Source organism: Anopheles stephensi, unplaced genomic scaffold (assembly GCF_013141755.1).
Source record: "Anopheles stephensi strain Indian unplaced genomic scaffold, UCI_ANSTEP_V1.0 ucontig423, whole genome shotgun sequence".
NCBI lineage: Eukaryota > Metazoa > Arthropoda > Insecta > Diptera > Culicidae > Anopheles > Anopheles stephensi.
The window spans coordinates 92952-108738 of record NW_023405373.1 but is presented as its reverse complement, the minus strand read 5'-3'; the positions used below and the strand labels follow the sequence as shown (position 1 = coordinate 108738).

The following is a 15787-nucleotide window of genomic DNA, read 5'->3' as shown; positions in this document are numbered from 1 at the left end:
TGCCAACCAACTTTGACGGCTTGTTGTTGTTGTTGTTGGTGGTGGTGTGGCCTACACGCGCTACATTTCGTCTTTAAAGCAGCGGAAATGCACCGTTTCTTCACTGAAACCACTTTATTGGCCATTTATCACTTAACTGAAACACAAACCGCGCTCCGATCGGTTCACTATCACCGGGAAAACTGTGTCCATCTGAGTCTGCTTACCGCACTTATGTGCTGGAACCATGGGCCACTTATATACACGTTATTTCACCGATTTTGGAGCCGTTTTCACTTTTGTACTGTAAAACTTGCCATTTTACCTCCATTGTGCATAATATCTGGTGGATCGAGCACAATTTTACGCCCTTTTTAACCCAAATAAAACCATAGCGCACTTTGCACAAAGTGCCACGCGCACCGGATGACACCTCGACACTGCTATAGTGACATCCCAGGCTGCAAGGAACATATGAAAAGACCAAATCCCTCTGTTTACAATACTAAGTCAGCGAGTTCATGAACTTTATACGGCTTTTTACCTAATAATAAATAGTAAAATCATAAAAAAACGTATAGAAAACTCATGTCTTTATTTAACATGTACATTTTATTTGGTTTTAAAAGATTTTTCATTAATTTTCAATTTTAATCTAAAAATCGAGAGTAATGATATTGTTGATATTGGTTCCCTGATCAGCGATTGTTGTTGTTTTGCCTGTCAGACTGGCCGACGCGCTACAAAAAGAAAACTTCTATCCGTATAAACAAAAATTTTCCGAGTGCTTCTTAATTACGTTTTTGCTCAGTGCCTTCTAATATCACCAATCTTGTAAAAATGAGTGACCAATTCACTAAACGAGTAAAATATAATTCATATTTGTATCGTTATCGCGATGCGACAGAGCGCCGAGCAGCTTTGCTAGAGCAGAATGACGAAGAGCTAGCTGCAGGAGGAAGTTCATACGGTATAAGACGGGCAAATATCATTGTTAGTTTCTTTTATAACATGGCATATGTTTTGTTTTCCAGTTATTGGAAGCAACCAAGGCGCAGGCGATGCACCTATGGATTATCATTCAGAAGGATCTTCCAATGTGATGGCAGTAGAAGCCGGTGAAACGACAAGCGAACCTGAATGTGATGAGTTTGTTACGGACTATTTAGTTGAAAGCTCTGACGATGAAAGAATGGACACAGAACGCACAGAAGGGTATGATGTAGAAGCCGAATTACGTCGATGGGCAATATCCACCAATCAATCGTATAATTCTATAAGTCAAGTTATGGAAATCATACGAAACGTGAGTTCTTGTAATCTTCCAAAAGATGCTAGAACTTTGCTGAAGACTCATCGAAATGACTCAAATGAAGTTGTAACGATAAACGGAAGTCAGTATTGGTATAACGGAATAAGACGATGTCTGCTCAACGAACTAAGGTGCGTAGCTAATAAAAGTTGTTAACAACAATCTTTACATAACAAACGTTACGTTTTGTATTTTCAGCCGCAGCGATACAGCTCTCGATTCGTATTCTAAGCTGGAACTTAATGTTTCTATTGATGGATTACCCATATTTAAAAGCAGCAATCTTCAATTTTGGCCAATATTATTCAACGTTCATAACATTCCAGAAGTGCCGGTAATGACCATTGCAGTTTACAGCGGATCAACAAAACCAGCAGATATCGATCAATTTCTTCAGCCCTTCGTTGATGAACTTAACTTCCTTATGGAAAATGGAATAACCATCAATAACAAAAAGATTTCCATAGAATTACGTGTCATTATAGCTGATTCACCTGCTCGAGCATATATTGAAGGTAAGACAAAATATAAGATTACGTTGAAAATTGTATGGAACTTAATATACTTTTTTAAATAGGTGTTGCTGGTTTCAACTCACGAGATGGTTGCTTGAAATGCGCAACGAAAGGAAGAAGCCTTAATGGAAGAACTGCATTTTCCAGTTATACTGAACTTGAGCGAACAGATCATGGGTTCAAATTACGAATTTACGAAGGTCATCATAAATATTGTACTCCATTGTTGAAACTAAATAACTTCGACATTATCAAACAAATAATCGTCGCAGATCAACTACATTTGATAGACTTAGGTATCACCAAACGCACGATCGTAAGTTTCATGGAAGGAAAATTTGGCGTTAAAAAAAAGCTTAGCAATACACAAATTAACAATTTGTCTGCAATGCTGACCAACATTAAACTTCCTATTGAAATTCACAGAAAGTTCCGTTCATTGCGTGACTATAAGCACTGGAAAGGCTCAGAATATTCCTCATTTCTATTTTATGCCAGTTTCGTTATACTCAAAGAGATAACAAATGAAGAACAATACAAGCACTTCATGCTGTTCTTTTGTAGCTTAACTTTGTTTTCCTCAAATGTTTACAAAGAACATTGGCCTTTAGCAAACACGATGATTCAACTTTATGTAAAACATTACGCAAATATCTATGGCCCGGAATTTATTTCAAGCAATGTACACAATCTGCTACATATATTCAAAGAAGTTGAACAATTTGGTCCAATTAGTAGCATATCTTCTTATCCATTTGAAAACCATTTGCAGCATTTAAAACGTTCATTGCGTTCTGGCTGGAAATGCTTAGAGCAAACTATAAATAGACTTTCCGAAAAAGAAGTTTTTAACACTCGTTCAGCTAATCTATGTTTAAATTTCCCTTCTGTTCATACCAGAACTGGCACGGTAACATTACATGTCCGCAAAGCCTTTCTTTTAAAAACTGGGGAACGTAACGAATGGTTTTTGACCAAAAGTGGTAATGTGTGCAAATTTATCACTGCACATGAACAATACCGTAACATAAAAATTGTTGCGAAAAAATTGTCTCAAACAGACGATTGTTTTGTATATCCTTTGAATTCTAAATTTATGCATATGCATCATGGAAACCTGAGCGATCTGGAACATACGGAATTGGATGTTAATATTGAGGATATACGATGTAAATTGGTAGCTGTTCCCCTTTCCAAAGAAAATGAGTATCAATATGTTCCATTAATTCATACCCTCGTAGGCTAATATTTGCATTTCTTAGATAATAAATAATCAATATGATTTTCTTTCTGTATCGTTCTTTTTAATTGCTATAATTTATGGATTATAACATTTCAAATATTTACATATTATACATGATACATTTTTCATGAGTTTTTATTATTAACATACATATTACATCATATTACATGTATTTAAAAAAATAAGGACACTTAGTAAGTGAAGGAACTTTATAACAAAACAAAAAAACACTAATAATGAGAATGTTGATGTCTGTGGTGCGTGGATTTAATCTTACCTTCTAGGTTCAGTCTTTGGCGGGCATGCTTCAATTTATTTTGGAAGAATGTTTTAATTTTTTGAGGAGTTGGAGTTACTCCGTGAAAGGTTCCAATGTGCTTAAATAAAGCAAGAATATTTTTATATCCAAACAACGGAATTTTTTGGTTCGGATGTCCAATTCCCGTCCAGCTCATCTCTATAACAAACTGTCTGGCAAATATGATGTCCATCGCTGAATGAAGCCTTTCTTCCGAGCTATCTGTTGGCAGCTGGCATTCCAGATATTCTTCAAATTCTTTTTTGTACTGTTGATCATTAAGCTGCTGATCCACTGCATCCAACATTTCTTTGGATGCGATCGGTTCCCAGTTGAATGAACTATTTGTTACCAATCCTGGACGAGGAGAGATTTTATCTAAGATCAAGTCCAGCTTAGTTTTAATAATTGCTTGATTTTTCTCAACAACTCGAACCCTGTTGGCGTGGTTAGTTTCTATTTCATTAAGTTTCTGGTCCAAATTTGTAATTTTTTTTGTCATGTCATCCATTTTCTGTCCAATTGAAACTAAAAGATCGCGCAATCCTGCGTCTATAGAGGATATTGTTGTCTCTAGATTTATGGGACTATTGCTGCTTATGGGTTTGGAAATGTTGGGTTTGTTGGATGCGGAAAAAATGGAATCCGAAATGGATGCGGAAACATTGCGGTGAACGATGTTTGTTGCAGGTTGGATGTTCTTGGATATATTTTTTGCCGTTGGTAGTTGTTTTATAAAATCTGGATGTAGTGTTGGTTGTGATGAGGAAGCTGTAACACAACGATGAAAAACAATACATATTACTCTCAATACTGCTCTAAAGTTTTATGAACCAATATTTTTTATACCTGTAGGCTGCGGCTTCTCGGATAAAACATATTTTCCGTCTCTCATATTGAGCACCACGATCTTGCGTGGTGTGCTAAATGATTCGCCACATCGTTAAAACACGAACAAAGAGATAAATATATTATACATCGAATCCTTTGTTACATGTATTTTAAAAATACATACTTTTCCATGTTGCTTGGTTGCTTCTGTTATTGGATGTTTACGTCTCTACACAACACAACCGCAATAGCTCACACGGATCAGATGGAGGACAAGCAACTCGGTAAGCACAAGTTCAAATCAACTTATAACCCTATATAATTGATAACACAGAAAAGATACGATAGCCACCGGTAAAGGGGGGGTACTACACACAGCTATGGCATATGAATGAATAAGTGTGAATTTTAAATAAATGACAGCTACAAGAAAAAAACAAGATTTTTTTTCGTTTTTACTTGCTTGAAAACGGCACGTTTTTATTTTCTTTACCAACCAAGTTGTATACATTAAGACCAAGATGTATACATTACCACGCCATGACAGTTGGTCCGATGAGGTGTTATTAAGACGTCTTTTCGTGGTCTTTTCGTGGGTGAAAAGACCACGAAAAGACGTCTTTTCATCTGTCATTTGGAGCAAAGTGAGTTGAGAGGAGGTGTCGGAATAGCGATTTCTCGGTCGGACATTTTGAAAAAAATTTTGACGTTTACTTGACTGAAATGTAAACAAACTGCGGTCAAGCATTCTTTGTTGGTCAAGCAAGTGATCTCTAGCATACATTGATTAAGCTCGATCTGCTGTGCTCTTGATGAATTTTTGCTTGCAGATCGGCAAAAAAGTGGAATGATCCTATATCTCGGATCTTCCAATAGTTCGGAGATGCAAACCGGCTCCGTCTATGCCGCCGATACAGTCAGCTGCCCTGCCCATATAGGCGCAGAATCGTTACCACCAAAAACAGTTATAAATATAAAACAGAATCACCTCAGATAGCACTGACACACTACAATATCCTGATTTCTTCACTTGATCTAAGCTTTCCGAACGATATTGAACAGCAGAATGGAAGAAAACAAATCATATAATGATGTTATTGCTTCGAGAATGATAAACAACACATATAACCAGCTGATTCAATGCGGTCAAGTAAACGTCAAACTGGTGCTGGTCTTCTACTTCTTTCCATGTGTCAAAACGGGCTTTTTACGGCACCTCCTCTCAACTCACTTTGATTTGGAGCCTGGGATAACACTGCCCAGGCACAACCAAGGTGTATGTATCTAGAGCAAGGTGTATGTATTTAGAACAAGGTGTATGTATTTAGAACAAGGTGTATGTATTTAGAACAAGGTGTATGTATTCAGAAGGTGAATTTCTGTCGATTTCACACAGCAAACAGTACCATTTCCCAAGTTATCTGGTTCCCCTGTTTTCGTAAATTTTTTGGTAAATATATTCGTTAACGAAACTTCCTGGAAAAGATTTACGAAATTCCAAACTATTTCGAGGATAACTTGTTTATGTTTGGATTCTGTTTGATTACATTTTGAATGAACCCTGCTCATAAAATGAACCGGAACCATGTTCATCGAATGTAAACCGCTGATGGCGGACGGTTATCACAACGGATTTACATCCACGGAAGGCTTTCGGAAGGACTTATGGCGTATGTTTAGGAGACGGAAGGTTTCTGTTCGGTCCGAACTGGAAGAGAACGCGCGAAAGAATGGCTTTATGTTTAATAGTAATAGTGGTGTGTAGAAGACGTTATGTAAGTCGTAGTGCAAGAAGTATAAAAGTAAGGTTAGCTAGTAAGGATCAAGGAATAAAGTTCAGATTGAAATCCGCATCCTAACAGAACGTGTGCGCGTTAAAGAAAATCACAGTAGCAGTACTTCTCACACATAGACATTAAAATGGTAAGGAAGTGTCAGAAAAACGATATGACAATGCAACAAGTTTATAAGAACGTAAAATACGGATGGTCACAAAATGTGTAGAGTCAATTTAAAGATTACGCTAAGCTTAAGAGTTATTTGGGAATCGAGAACGGAATGCTGCTTTTCCATGATAGAGTGATAGTACCATAGAAACTGAAAGAGAAAACTACGCCACGCTGGCGAAGAGGATGAAAATGGCAGCAAGTAGCTAACCATGATGGAAGAATATGGATCAGGATTTCTATTACGTCATTATTTTTTCCAATCTGTCATTCCAGACAGATTATAGTGAAAGAAACATTCGCAACTAAATGGCAAGAAAATTTAAGTCCATTTGAGCGAATACTCATAGATTTTTGTTACTTCGAGAATAGCTCACAAGTGATAGTTGACGAAATTCATACAAGTGTAGGCTCCCATAGTTTTAAGTACCTTATGTTTGTATATATCTGCATATATCTTGATTTAAATATGTCAAGTGGAAATAAATACAAAATGTCCCCGCGGCTGGGCATTCATAAACCGCCTGCCGACCGGACAAGATCGTTGTTTGTGTCGGACTTCTGCCTTCGGTCTTTTAGTACTTCCGAAACAAAGTAAAGTTAAATTTAGCGTTGTTTACAGAAGCTAACATCATGACAAGTATCAGGGCAGAGCGTGTTATCCAAGAGCAAGATACATTTTTCACATGTTTGAGAATGCCACGAGAAAAAGTGTTAGACAATGGGCCTCTTTTCAACTCAGGGAAGTAAAAATCATTTTAACATTCAAAAGGTACTAAAGTCAGCAAATCACCACCTTGCCCCCCACAATCTAATGGATAAGTGGACAGAGCGATGAGAACGGTGAAAGATTCAATTATTAGTTACATGATTCATAATACTGAATTTCAAAGGAAATTAAATCAGTTTTTGATATCAGACTTCCATCAGAGTCTGAGATCATCAGAGTGTCAGATTTGATGTTTAACAAACGTTTGAAGCTGAGGTTATGGTGTCGAATTTCAACGGATTAACTAAGTTTTTTCTGCAAAATTTAGTTTCAAATGTTAGCAAGTCGTTTCTTTCCTTTGATCAAACGATAAATCGATTTTAAGCATCGTTTTGTTACTCCCATGACACTATGACCAAAACATTTTGTACAATAAAATAATCTTATTTATCACACTTTAAAATCGATCAAATTTTTCTTTTATAGTCCTGGACATCCGCTCTTTCGCATTTTCAACCTTCACATCGTCTAGCTTTGTTATAAAAACGTTGAATTGATTTGAGTCTAAATTTTTGTTAACTCCATTGAAGTTTTTTTTTTGCTCAATGTTTTGTGAATTTTTGACAAAAAAAAAAATACAATGAACATCAAAACTTATGATGTTGAGAATGCTTTTGCCAAAGTTTTGTAAGATGATAATAATAATAATATTAATTATAATAATTCAAACAATTTAAATTATACATTGTAAAAATATCGCAAGCAGTCGTTTGAAAATCGGGTAAAGGAGTGGTCTTTTTCTATTGTCCATCACTACAAACACTAAAAGGCTTAGCCCTATCATTACATTTAGAGCGTCGCCCGCACGTTGCTTTTAATTTACAGCAGCAATGTTGTCTCAGAGGTGGGCATAGGTGCCTATGGTTGACTATGATTAGAAACGACCTGGCTCTTCTCCCCTTGCCGCGACATTGCGATGAGTTTGTCCATTCTCTCATTCATCACATCCATCTGGACCCCCAGGCCTGTTATACGCTTCCGCAACATCTCCTTTGCCATCGCTGACTGTATTTGTTTGTTACTATTACCTTCCAGCTCTTCGCATCCATCTAAAATTCATAAAAAAAATTGTTAGATATATTGCATTTGGAAAAATGTGCAATTTACTAATAATAATTACCTTTAACCAGCAAAAAAGGAACCACACGGAAAATGGGGTTCACATTGCGTGTTCTGCTTGAACGATAAAACTTTTGCTTTGAATTTAATGTGTGACAAACAGCAGCAAGGCGAAAACATAAAACGATCACCGCAATACTCACATACAGCGACCCATCCGGACTCCCAATTCGAGTACAACTGCCGATATCCGTCGTAATCCTGAAATGCGGCTGTTGAAGCACTGACCGCAATACGATTAGTTTTAACACCTTCCTAGCACATTTGTCACCTTCACGCTTACTACCAAACACCCTCAGCAAATTCTAGCAGTTTCGAGCAGTTATTCAAGCCCTACCTAACATCACAAACAACAACACACGCACTTACCGATAATTTGTGTCACTCCAACAGTGCTTAAAAATCAAGCACTTATCGCACACTTCATTTTACTCTTAGAGCCACTCTGAACCAGTAAACACACACACTCCAAAGTATATATCATGCACTATTTGCACCTGTCTGGATATTTGAGCAGTTTAGAGCAGTATTTTAAGCTACCGAACAATTCTAATAAAACAACAGCACTCGCCAAAGCTTTGGTTCATTCAAACAGCGCTCGAAAAAAATCGAGCACTTTTCGCCAACTTAAATCCACTCATAAAGACGCTGTGACGAATAATCTTACACCAAAGTATACGTGGCACTTTTGGCTCCAGCATCCATATTCGATCAGTAGTCGAGCAACTGCAACATGTCCCAGCAGACCCTCCCAGCCACCAACAGCTATTCCGAACACACTTCCGATTTTACCAGAAAAGCTGCTTGCAATTTGAGCAGTTTTATTTTTTGTCGCTTGGGTACTGGAGATTTCTGTGCGATGGGAAACCGTTTTTGCTTGTGTCAAAATTCGGAAGCCGCCCACTGGTCCTGTCGAGCAGTTTCCGCACAAGGTCCTCAGCTTTGTACCCAATTTTGTGCTCGTGTGCAACATTCCATATTGCTATCCCTCTTTGCCAGTACGGCAATGAGCGTCTGTGCTGCTCTGTCAATTCTTCCACAGCCTGTGTCGATGTGTATGCGTGTGTATGCCACTGCTCGACCGTGTAAACGCGCAGTATTGGTATGTACTGTCGCGTCGGTGTAGACTTGACAGGTACGGTGCCGGCACGGAAACAAACCATTGGCCGCAGTTGCTGTTATGGATTAGAATTGTGTTTAGGCAAAGCAAATTTGCCAGCCAAAACATCCGCGTCACGTCGAGATCGCTCCTGTATCGGAGGGACCGTCGCATTAATCAATTGTGTTAAAAATTTGCGGGAAAAACGTAGTGCAATGAAAGCCTTTAGCTCTCTTTCGGAGCCGGCGTAGGAAGCTTCCGGATGTGTTTCGGAGCCGGCATCGGATACTATCGGAGTGTTTAAAGAGGCGGATGAGGTCTCTGAGGGCCAAAGCCTCTTTTAATAAATGATTTAAAAAAGAGCTGTTTTGTTTGTGAAGCAAATAGTGGCAAGGCGAAAGAAAACACATATCACAATACATACAAACAGCGTGATCACACACACATGTATACCCCTGGAGCGCAAACGCTCACACACACCACCCCATAAGCCCGAATCCGAACGTCCTCAGAATGTCCTCAGCCCATGTAAAAACGTCCTCAATTTTGTATGGCCGGCGGGCTTGTGACACAAAATTAGGACGTTGCATGCGGATTCGAGCACTTGTATGACGAGTGGGCGGAGAGCCGTCAGCCAAACAATTTTCATAAATTTCCGAATTTACACCGTTTTTCCGACGGAAACGGATTGCACACTCGGTTCACATCACTACAATTCAAACCGCACTCAATTCGATCCATAAATGAGCAAGTTATTTACACTTTTGCATTAAACGCGGTATATCCGCCACGTGGTGGTGCTGTCACACTACTGTCACACTTCTGCCACCTCCGTTTGATCACTTAATTAGCCCCCTTAAGACTTTTTTCACTGCGGTTTTTTGGGTTCGATCAATTGATTGCACACTACCACACCGGAAAGGACCGCTTCCGGACAGATCCGTGCGAAATTGGCCGCAAAAACACACACCCGACACTGCATCACCCCCACCACTGATGCACTTTTTGGACCACGTAGCTTTCGCACATTTTGGCCACCTTATCGACCGTTTTCACTCACTTCCAAACCCGGGAAATTATTTGCCAACCAACTTTGACGGCTTGTTGTTGTTGTTGTTGTTGGTGGTGTGGCCTACACGCGCTACATTTCGTCTTTAAAGCAGCGGAAATGCACCGTTTCTTCACTGAAACCACTTTATTGGCCATTTATCACTTAACTGAAACACAAACCGCGCTCCGATCGGTTCACTATCACCGGGAAAACTGTGTCCATCTGAGTCTGCTTACCGCACTTATGTGCTGGAACCATGGGCCACTTATATACACGTTATTTCACCGATTTTGGAGCCGTTTTCACTTTTGTACTGTAAAACTTGCCATTTTACCTCCATTGTGCATAATATCTGGTGGATCGAGCACAATTTTACGCCCTTTTTAACCCAAATAAAACCAAAGCGCACTTTGCACAAAGTGCCACGCGCACCGGATGACACCTCGACACTGCTATAGTGACATAACACTGCCCAGGCACAACCAAGGTGTATGTATCTAGAGCAAGGTGTATGTATTTAGAACAAGGTGTATGTATTTAGAACAAGGTGTATGTATTTAGAACAAGGTGTATGTATTTAGAACAAGGTGTATGTATTTAGAACAAGGTGTATGTATTTAGAACAAGGTGTATGTATTCAGAAGGTGAATTTCTGTCGATTTCACACAGCAAACAGCACCATTTCCCAAGTTATCTGGTTCCCCTGTTTTCGTAAATTTTTTGGTAAATATATTCGTTAACGAAACTTCCTGGAAAAGATTTACGAAATTCCAAACTATTTCGAGGATAACTTGTTTATGTTTGGATTCTGTTTGATTACATTTTGAATGAACCCTGCTCATAAAATGAACCGGAACCATGTTCATCGAATGTAAACCGCTGATGGCGGACGGTTATCACAACGGATTTACATCCACGGAAGGCTTTCGGAAGGACTTATGGCGTATGTTTAGGAGACGGAAGGTTTCTGTTCGGTCCGAACTGGAAGAGAACGCGCGAAAGAATGGCTTTATGTTTAATAGTAATAGTAGTGTGTAGAAGACGTTATGTAAGTCGTAGTGCAAGAAGTATAAAAGTAAGGTTAGCTAGTAAGGATCAAGGAATAAAGTTCAGATTGAAATCCGCATCCTAACAGAACGTGTGCGCGTTAAAGAAAATCACAGTAGCAGTACTTCTCACACATAGACATTAAAATGGTAAGGAAGTGTCAGAAAAACGATATGACAATGCAACAAGTTTATAAGAACGTAAAATACGGATGGTCACAAAATGTGTAGTCAATTTAAAGATTACGCTAAGCTTAAGAGTTATTTGGGAATCGAAAACGGAATGCTGCTTTTCCATGAAAGAGTGATAGTACCATAGAAACTGAAAGAGAAAACTACGCCACGCTGGCGAAGAGGATGAAAATGGCAGCAAGTAGCTAACCATGATGGAAGAATATGGATCAGGATTTCTATTACGTCATTATTTTTTCCAATCTGTCATTCCAGACAGATTATAGTGAAAGAAACATTCGCAACTAAATGGCAAGAAAATTTAAGTCCATTTGAGCGAATACTCATAGATTTTTGTTACTTCGAGAATAGCTCACAAGTGATAGTTGACGAAATTCATACAACTGTAGGCTCCCATAGTTTTAAGTACCTTATGTTTGTATATATCTGCATATATCTTGATTTAAATATGTCAAGTGGAAATAAATACAAAATGTCCCCGCGGCTGGGCATTCATAAACCGCCTGCCGACCGGACAAGATCGTTGTTTGTGTCGGACTTCTGCCTTCGGTCTATTAGTACTTCCGAAACAAAGTAAAGTTAAATTTAGCGTTGTTTACAGAAGCTAACATCATGACAAGTATCAGGGCAGAGCGTGTTATCCAAGAGCAAGATACATTTTTCACATGTTTGAGAATGCCACGAGAAAAAGTGTTAGACAATGGGCCTCTTTTCAACTCAGGGAAGTAAAAATCATTTTAACATTCAAAAGGTACTAAAGTCAGCAAATCACCACCTTGCCCCCCACAATCTAATGGATAAGTGGACAGAGCGATGAGAACGGTGAAAGATTCAATTATTAGTTACATGATTCATAATACTGAATTTCAAAGGAAATTAAATCAGTTTTTGATATCAGACTTCCATCAGAGTCTGAGATCATCAGAGTGTCAGATTTGATGTTTAACAAACGTTTGAAGCTGAGGTTATGGTGTCGAATTTCAACGGATTAACTAAGTTTTTTCTGCAAAATTTAGTTTCAAATGTTAGCAAGTCGTTTCTTTCCTTTGATCAAACGATAAATCGATTTTAAGCATCGTTTTGTTACTCCCATGACACTATGACCAAAACATTTTGTACAATAAAATAATCTTATTTATCACACTTTAAAATCGATCAAATTTTTCTTTTATAGTCCTGGACATCCGCTCTTTCGCATTTTCAACCTTCACATCGTCTAGCTTTGTTATAAAAACGTTGAATTGATTTGAGTCTAAATTTTTGTTAACTCCATTGAAGTTTTTTTTTTTGCTCAATGTTTTGTGAATTTTTGACAAAAAAAAAAATACAATGAACATCAAAACTTATGATGTTGAGAATGCTTTTGCCAAAGTTTTGTAAGATGATAATAATAATAATATTAATTATAATAATTCAAACAATTTAAATTATACATTGTAAAAATATCGCAAGCAGTCGTTTGAAAATCGGGTAAAGGAGTGGTCTTTTTCTATTGTCCATCACTACAAACACTAAAAGGCTTAGCCCTATCATTACATTTAGAGCGTCGCCCGCACGTTGCTTTTAATTTACAGCAGCAATGTTGTCTCAGAGGTGGGCATAGGTGCCTATGGTTGACTATGATTAGAAACGACCTGGCTCTTCTCCCCTTGCCGCGACATTGCGATGAGTTTGTCCATTCTCTCATTCATCACATCCATCTGGACCCCCAGGCCTGTTATACGCTTCCGCAACATCTCCTTTGCCATCGCTGACTGTATTTGTTTGTTACTATTACCTTCCAGCTCTTCGCATCCATCTAAAATTCATAAAAAAAAATTGTTTGATATATTGCATTTGGAAAAATGTGCAATTTACTAATAATAATTACCTTTAACCAGCAAAAAAGGAACCACACGGAAAATGGGGTTCACATTGCGTGTTCTGCTTGAACGATAAAACTTTTGCTTTGAATTTAATGTGTGACAAACAGCAGCAAGGCGAAAACATAAAACGATCACCGCAATACTCACATACAGCGACCCATCCGGACTCCCAATTCGCGTACAACTGCCGATATCCGTCGTAATCCTGAAATGCGGCTGTTGAAGCACTGACCGCAATACGATTAGTTTTAACACCTTCCTAGCACATTTGTCACCTTCACGCTTACTACCAAACACCCTCAGCAAATTCGAGCAGTTTCGAGCAGTTATTCAAGCCCTACCTCCCACTCGTCATACAAGTGCTCGAATCCGCATGCAACGTCCTAATTTTGTGTCACAAGCCCGCCGGCCATACAAAATTGAGGACGTTTTTACATGGGCTGAGGACATTCTGAGGACGTTCGGATTCGGGCTTATGGGGTGGTGTGCGTGAGCGTTTGCGCTCCAGCGGTATACATGTGTGTGTGATCACGCTGTTTGTATGTATTGTGATATGTGTTTTCTTTCGCCTTGCCACTATTTGCTTCACAAACAAAACAGCTCTTTTTAAAATCATTTATTAAAAGAGGCTTTGGCCCTCAGAGACCTCATCCGCCTCTTTAAACACTCCGTTAGTATCCGATGCCGGCTCCGAAACACATCCGGAAGCTTCCTACGCCGGCTCCGAAAGAGAGCCAAAGGCTTTCATTGCACTACGTTTTTCCCGCAAATTTTTAACACAATTGATTAATGTGACGGTCCCTCCGATACAGGAGCGATCTCGACGTGACGCGGATGTTTTGGCTGGCAAATTTGCTTTGCCTAAACACAATTCTAATCCATAACAGCAACTGCGGCCAATGGTTTGTTTCCGTGCCGGCACCGTACCTGTCAAGTCTACACCGACGCGACAGTACATACCAATACTGCGCGTTTACACGGTCGAGCAGTGGCATACACACGCATACACATCGACACAGGCTGTGGAAGAATTGACAGAGCAGCACAGACGATCATTGCCGTACTGGCAAAGAGGGATAGCAATATGGAATGTTGCACACGAGCACAAAATTGGGTACAAAGCTGAGGACCTTGTGCGGAAACTGCTCGACAGGACCAGTGGGCTAACATCACAAACAACAACACACGCACTTACCGATAATTTGTGTCACTCCAACAGTGCTTAAAAATCAAGCACTTATCGCACACTTCATTTTACTCTTAGAGCCACTCTGAACCAGTAAACACACACACTCCAAAGTATATATCATGCACTATTTGCACCTGTCTGGATATTTGAGCAGTTTAGAGCAGTATTTTAAGCTACCGAACAATTCTAATAAAACAACAGCACTCGCCAAAGCTTTGGTTCATTCAAACAGCGCTCGAAAAAAATCGAGCACTTTTCGCCAACTTAAATCCACTCATAAAGACGCTGTGACGAATAATCTTACACCAAAGTATACGTGGCACTTTTGGCTCCAGCATCCATATTCGATCAGTAGTCGAGCAACTGCAACATGTCCCAGCAGACCCTCCCAGCCACCAACAGCTATTCCGAACACACTTCCGATTTTACCAGAAAAGCTGCTTGCAATTTGAGCAGTTTTATTTTTTGTCGCTTGGGTACTGGAGATTTCTGTGCGATGGGAAACCGTTTTTGCTTGTGTCAAAATTCGGAAGCCGGAGAGCCGTCAGCCAAACAATTTTCATAAATTTCCGAATTTACACCGTTTTTCCGACGGAAACGGATTGCACACTCGGTTCACATCACTACAATTCAAACCGCACTCAATTCGATCCATAAATGAGCAAGTTATTTACACTTTTGCATTAAACGCGGTATATCCGCCACGTGGTGGTGCTGTCACACTACTGTCACACTTCTGCCACCTCCGTTTGATCACTTAATTAGCCCCCTTAAGACGTTTTTCACTGCGGTTTTTTGGGTTCGATCAATTGATTGCACACTACCACACCGGAAAGGACCGCTTCCGGACAGATCCGTGCGAAATTGGCCGCAAAAACACACACCCGACACTGCATCACCCCCACCACTGATGCACTTTTTGGACCACGTAGCTTTCGCACATTTTGGCCACCTTATCGACCGTTTTCACTCACTTCCAAACCCGGGAAATTATTTGCCAACCAACTTTGACGGCTTGTTGTTGTTGTTGTTGTTGGTGGTGTGGCCTACACGCGCTACATTTCGTCCTTAAAGCAGCGGAAATGCACCGTTTCTTCACTGAAACCACTTTATTGGCCATTTATCACTTAACTGAAACACAAACCGCGCTCCGATCGGTTCACTATCACCGGGAAAACTGTGTCCATCTGAGTCTGCTTACCGCACTTATGTGCTGGAACCATAGGCCACTTATATACACGTTATTTCACCGATTTTGGAGCCGTTTCCACTTTTGTACTGTAAAACTTGCCATTTTACCTCCATTTTGCATAATATCTGGTGGATCAAGCAC

General features: G+C 39.5%; 1 protein-coding gene and 1 long non-coding RNA gene across 2 annotated transcripts; one reads left to right on the top strand and one right to left on the bottom strand.

Moving 5' to 3' along the window:
* Positions 1-430: 430 nt before the first annotated feature.
* Positions 431-3074, top strand: LOC118516977. The gene is made up of 4 exons (XM_036062802.1): positions 431-949; positions 1014-1422; positions 1490-1806; positions 1869-3074. The coding sequence occupies exons 1-4, from the start codon at positions 820-822 to the stop codon at positions 3050-3052; spliced, it is 2040 nt and encodes a 679-aa protein (XP_035918695.1). The 5' UTR covers positions 431-819; the 3' UTR covers positions 3053-3074.
* A 449-nt stretch (positions 3075-3523) lies between these two features.
* LOC118516978 lies at positions 3524-4401 on the bottom strand. The gene is made up of 2 exons (XR_004908214.1): positions 4197-4401; positions 3524-4118 (listed from the first exon to the last, which is right to left on the bottom strand). It is a non-coding gene; the product is annotated as an uncharacterized LOC118516978 (long non-coding RNA).
* Positions 4402-15787: the final 11386 nt, after the last annotated feature.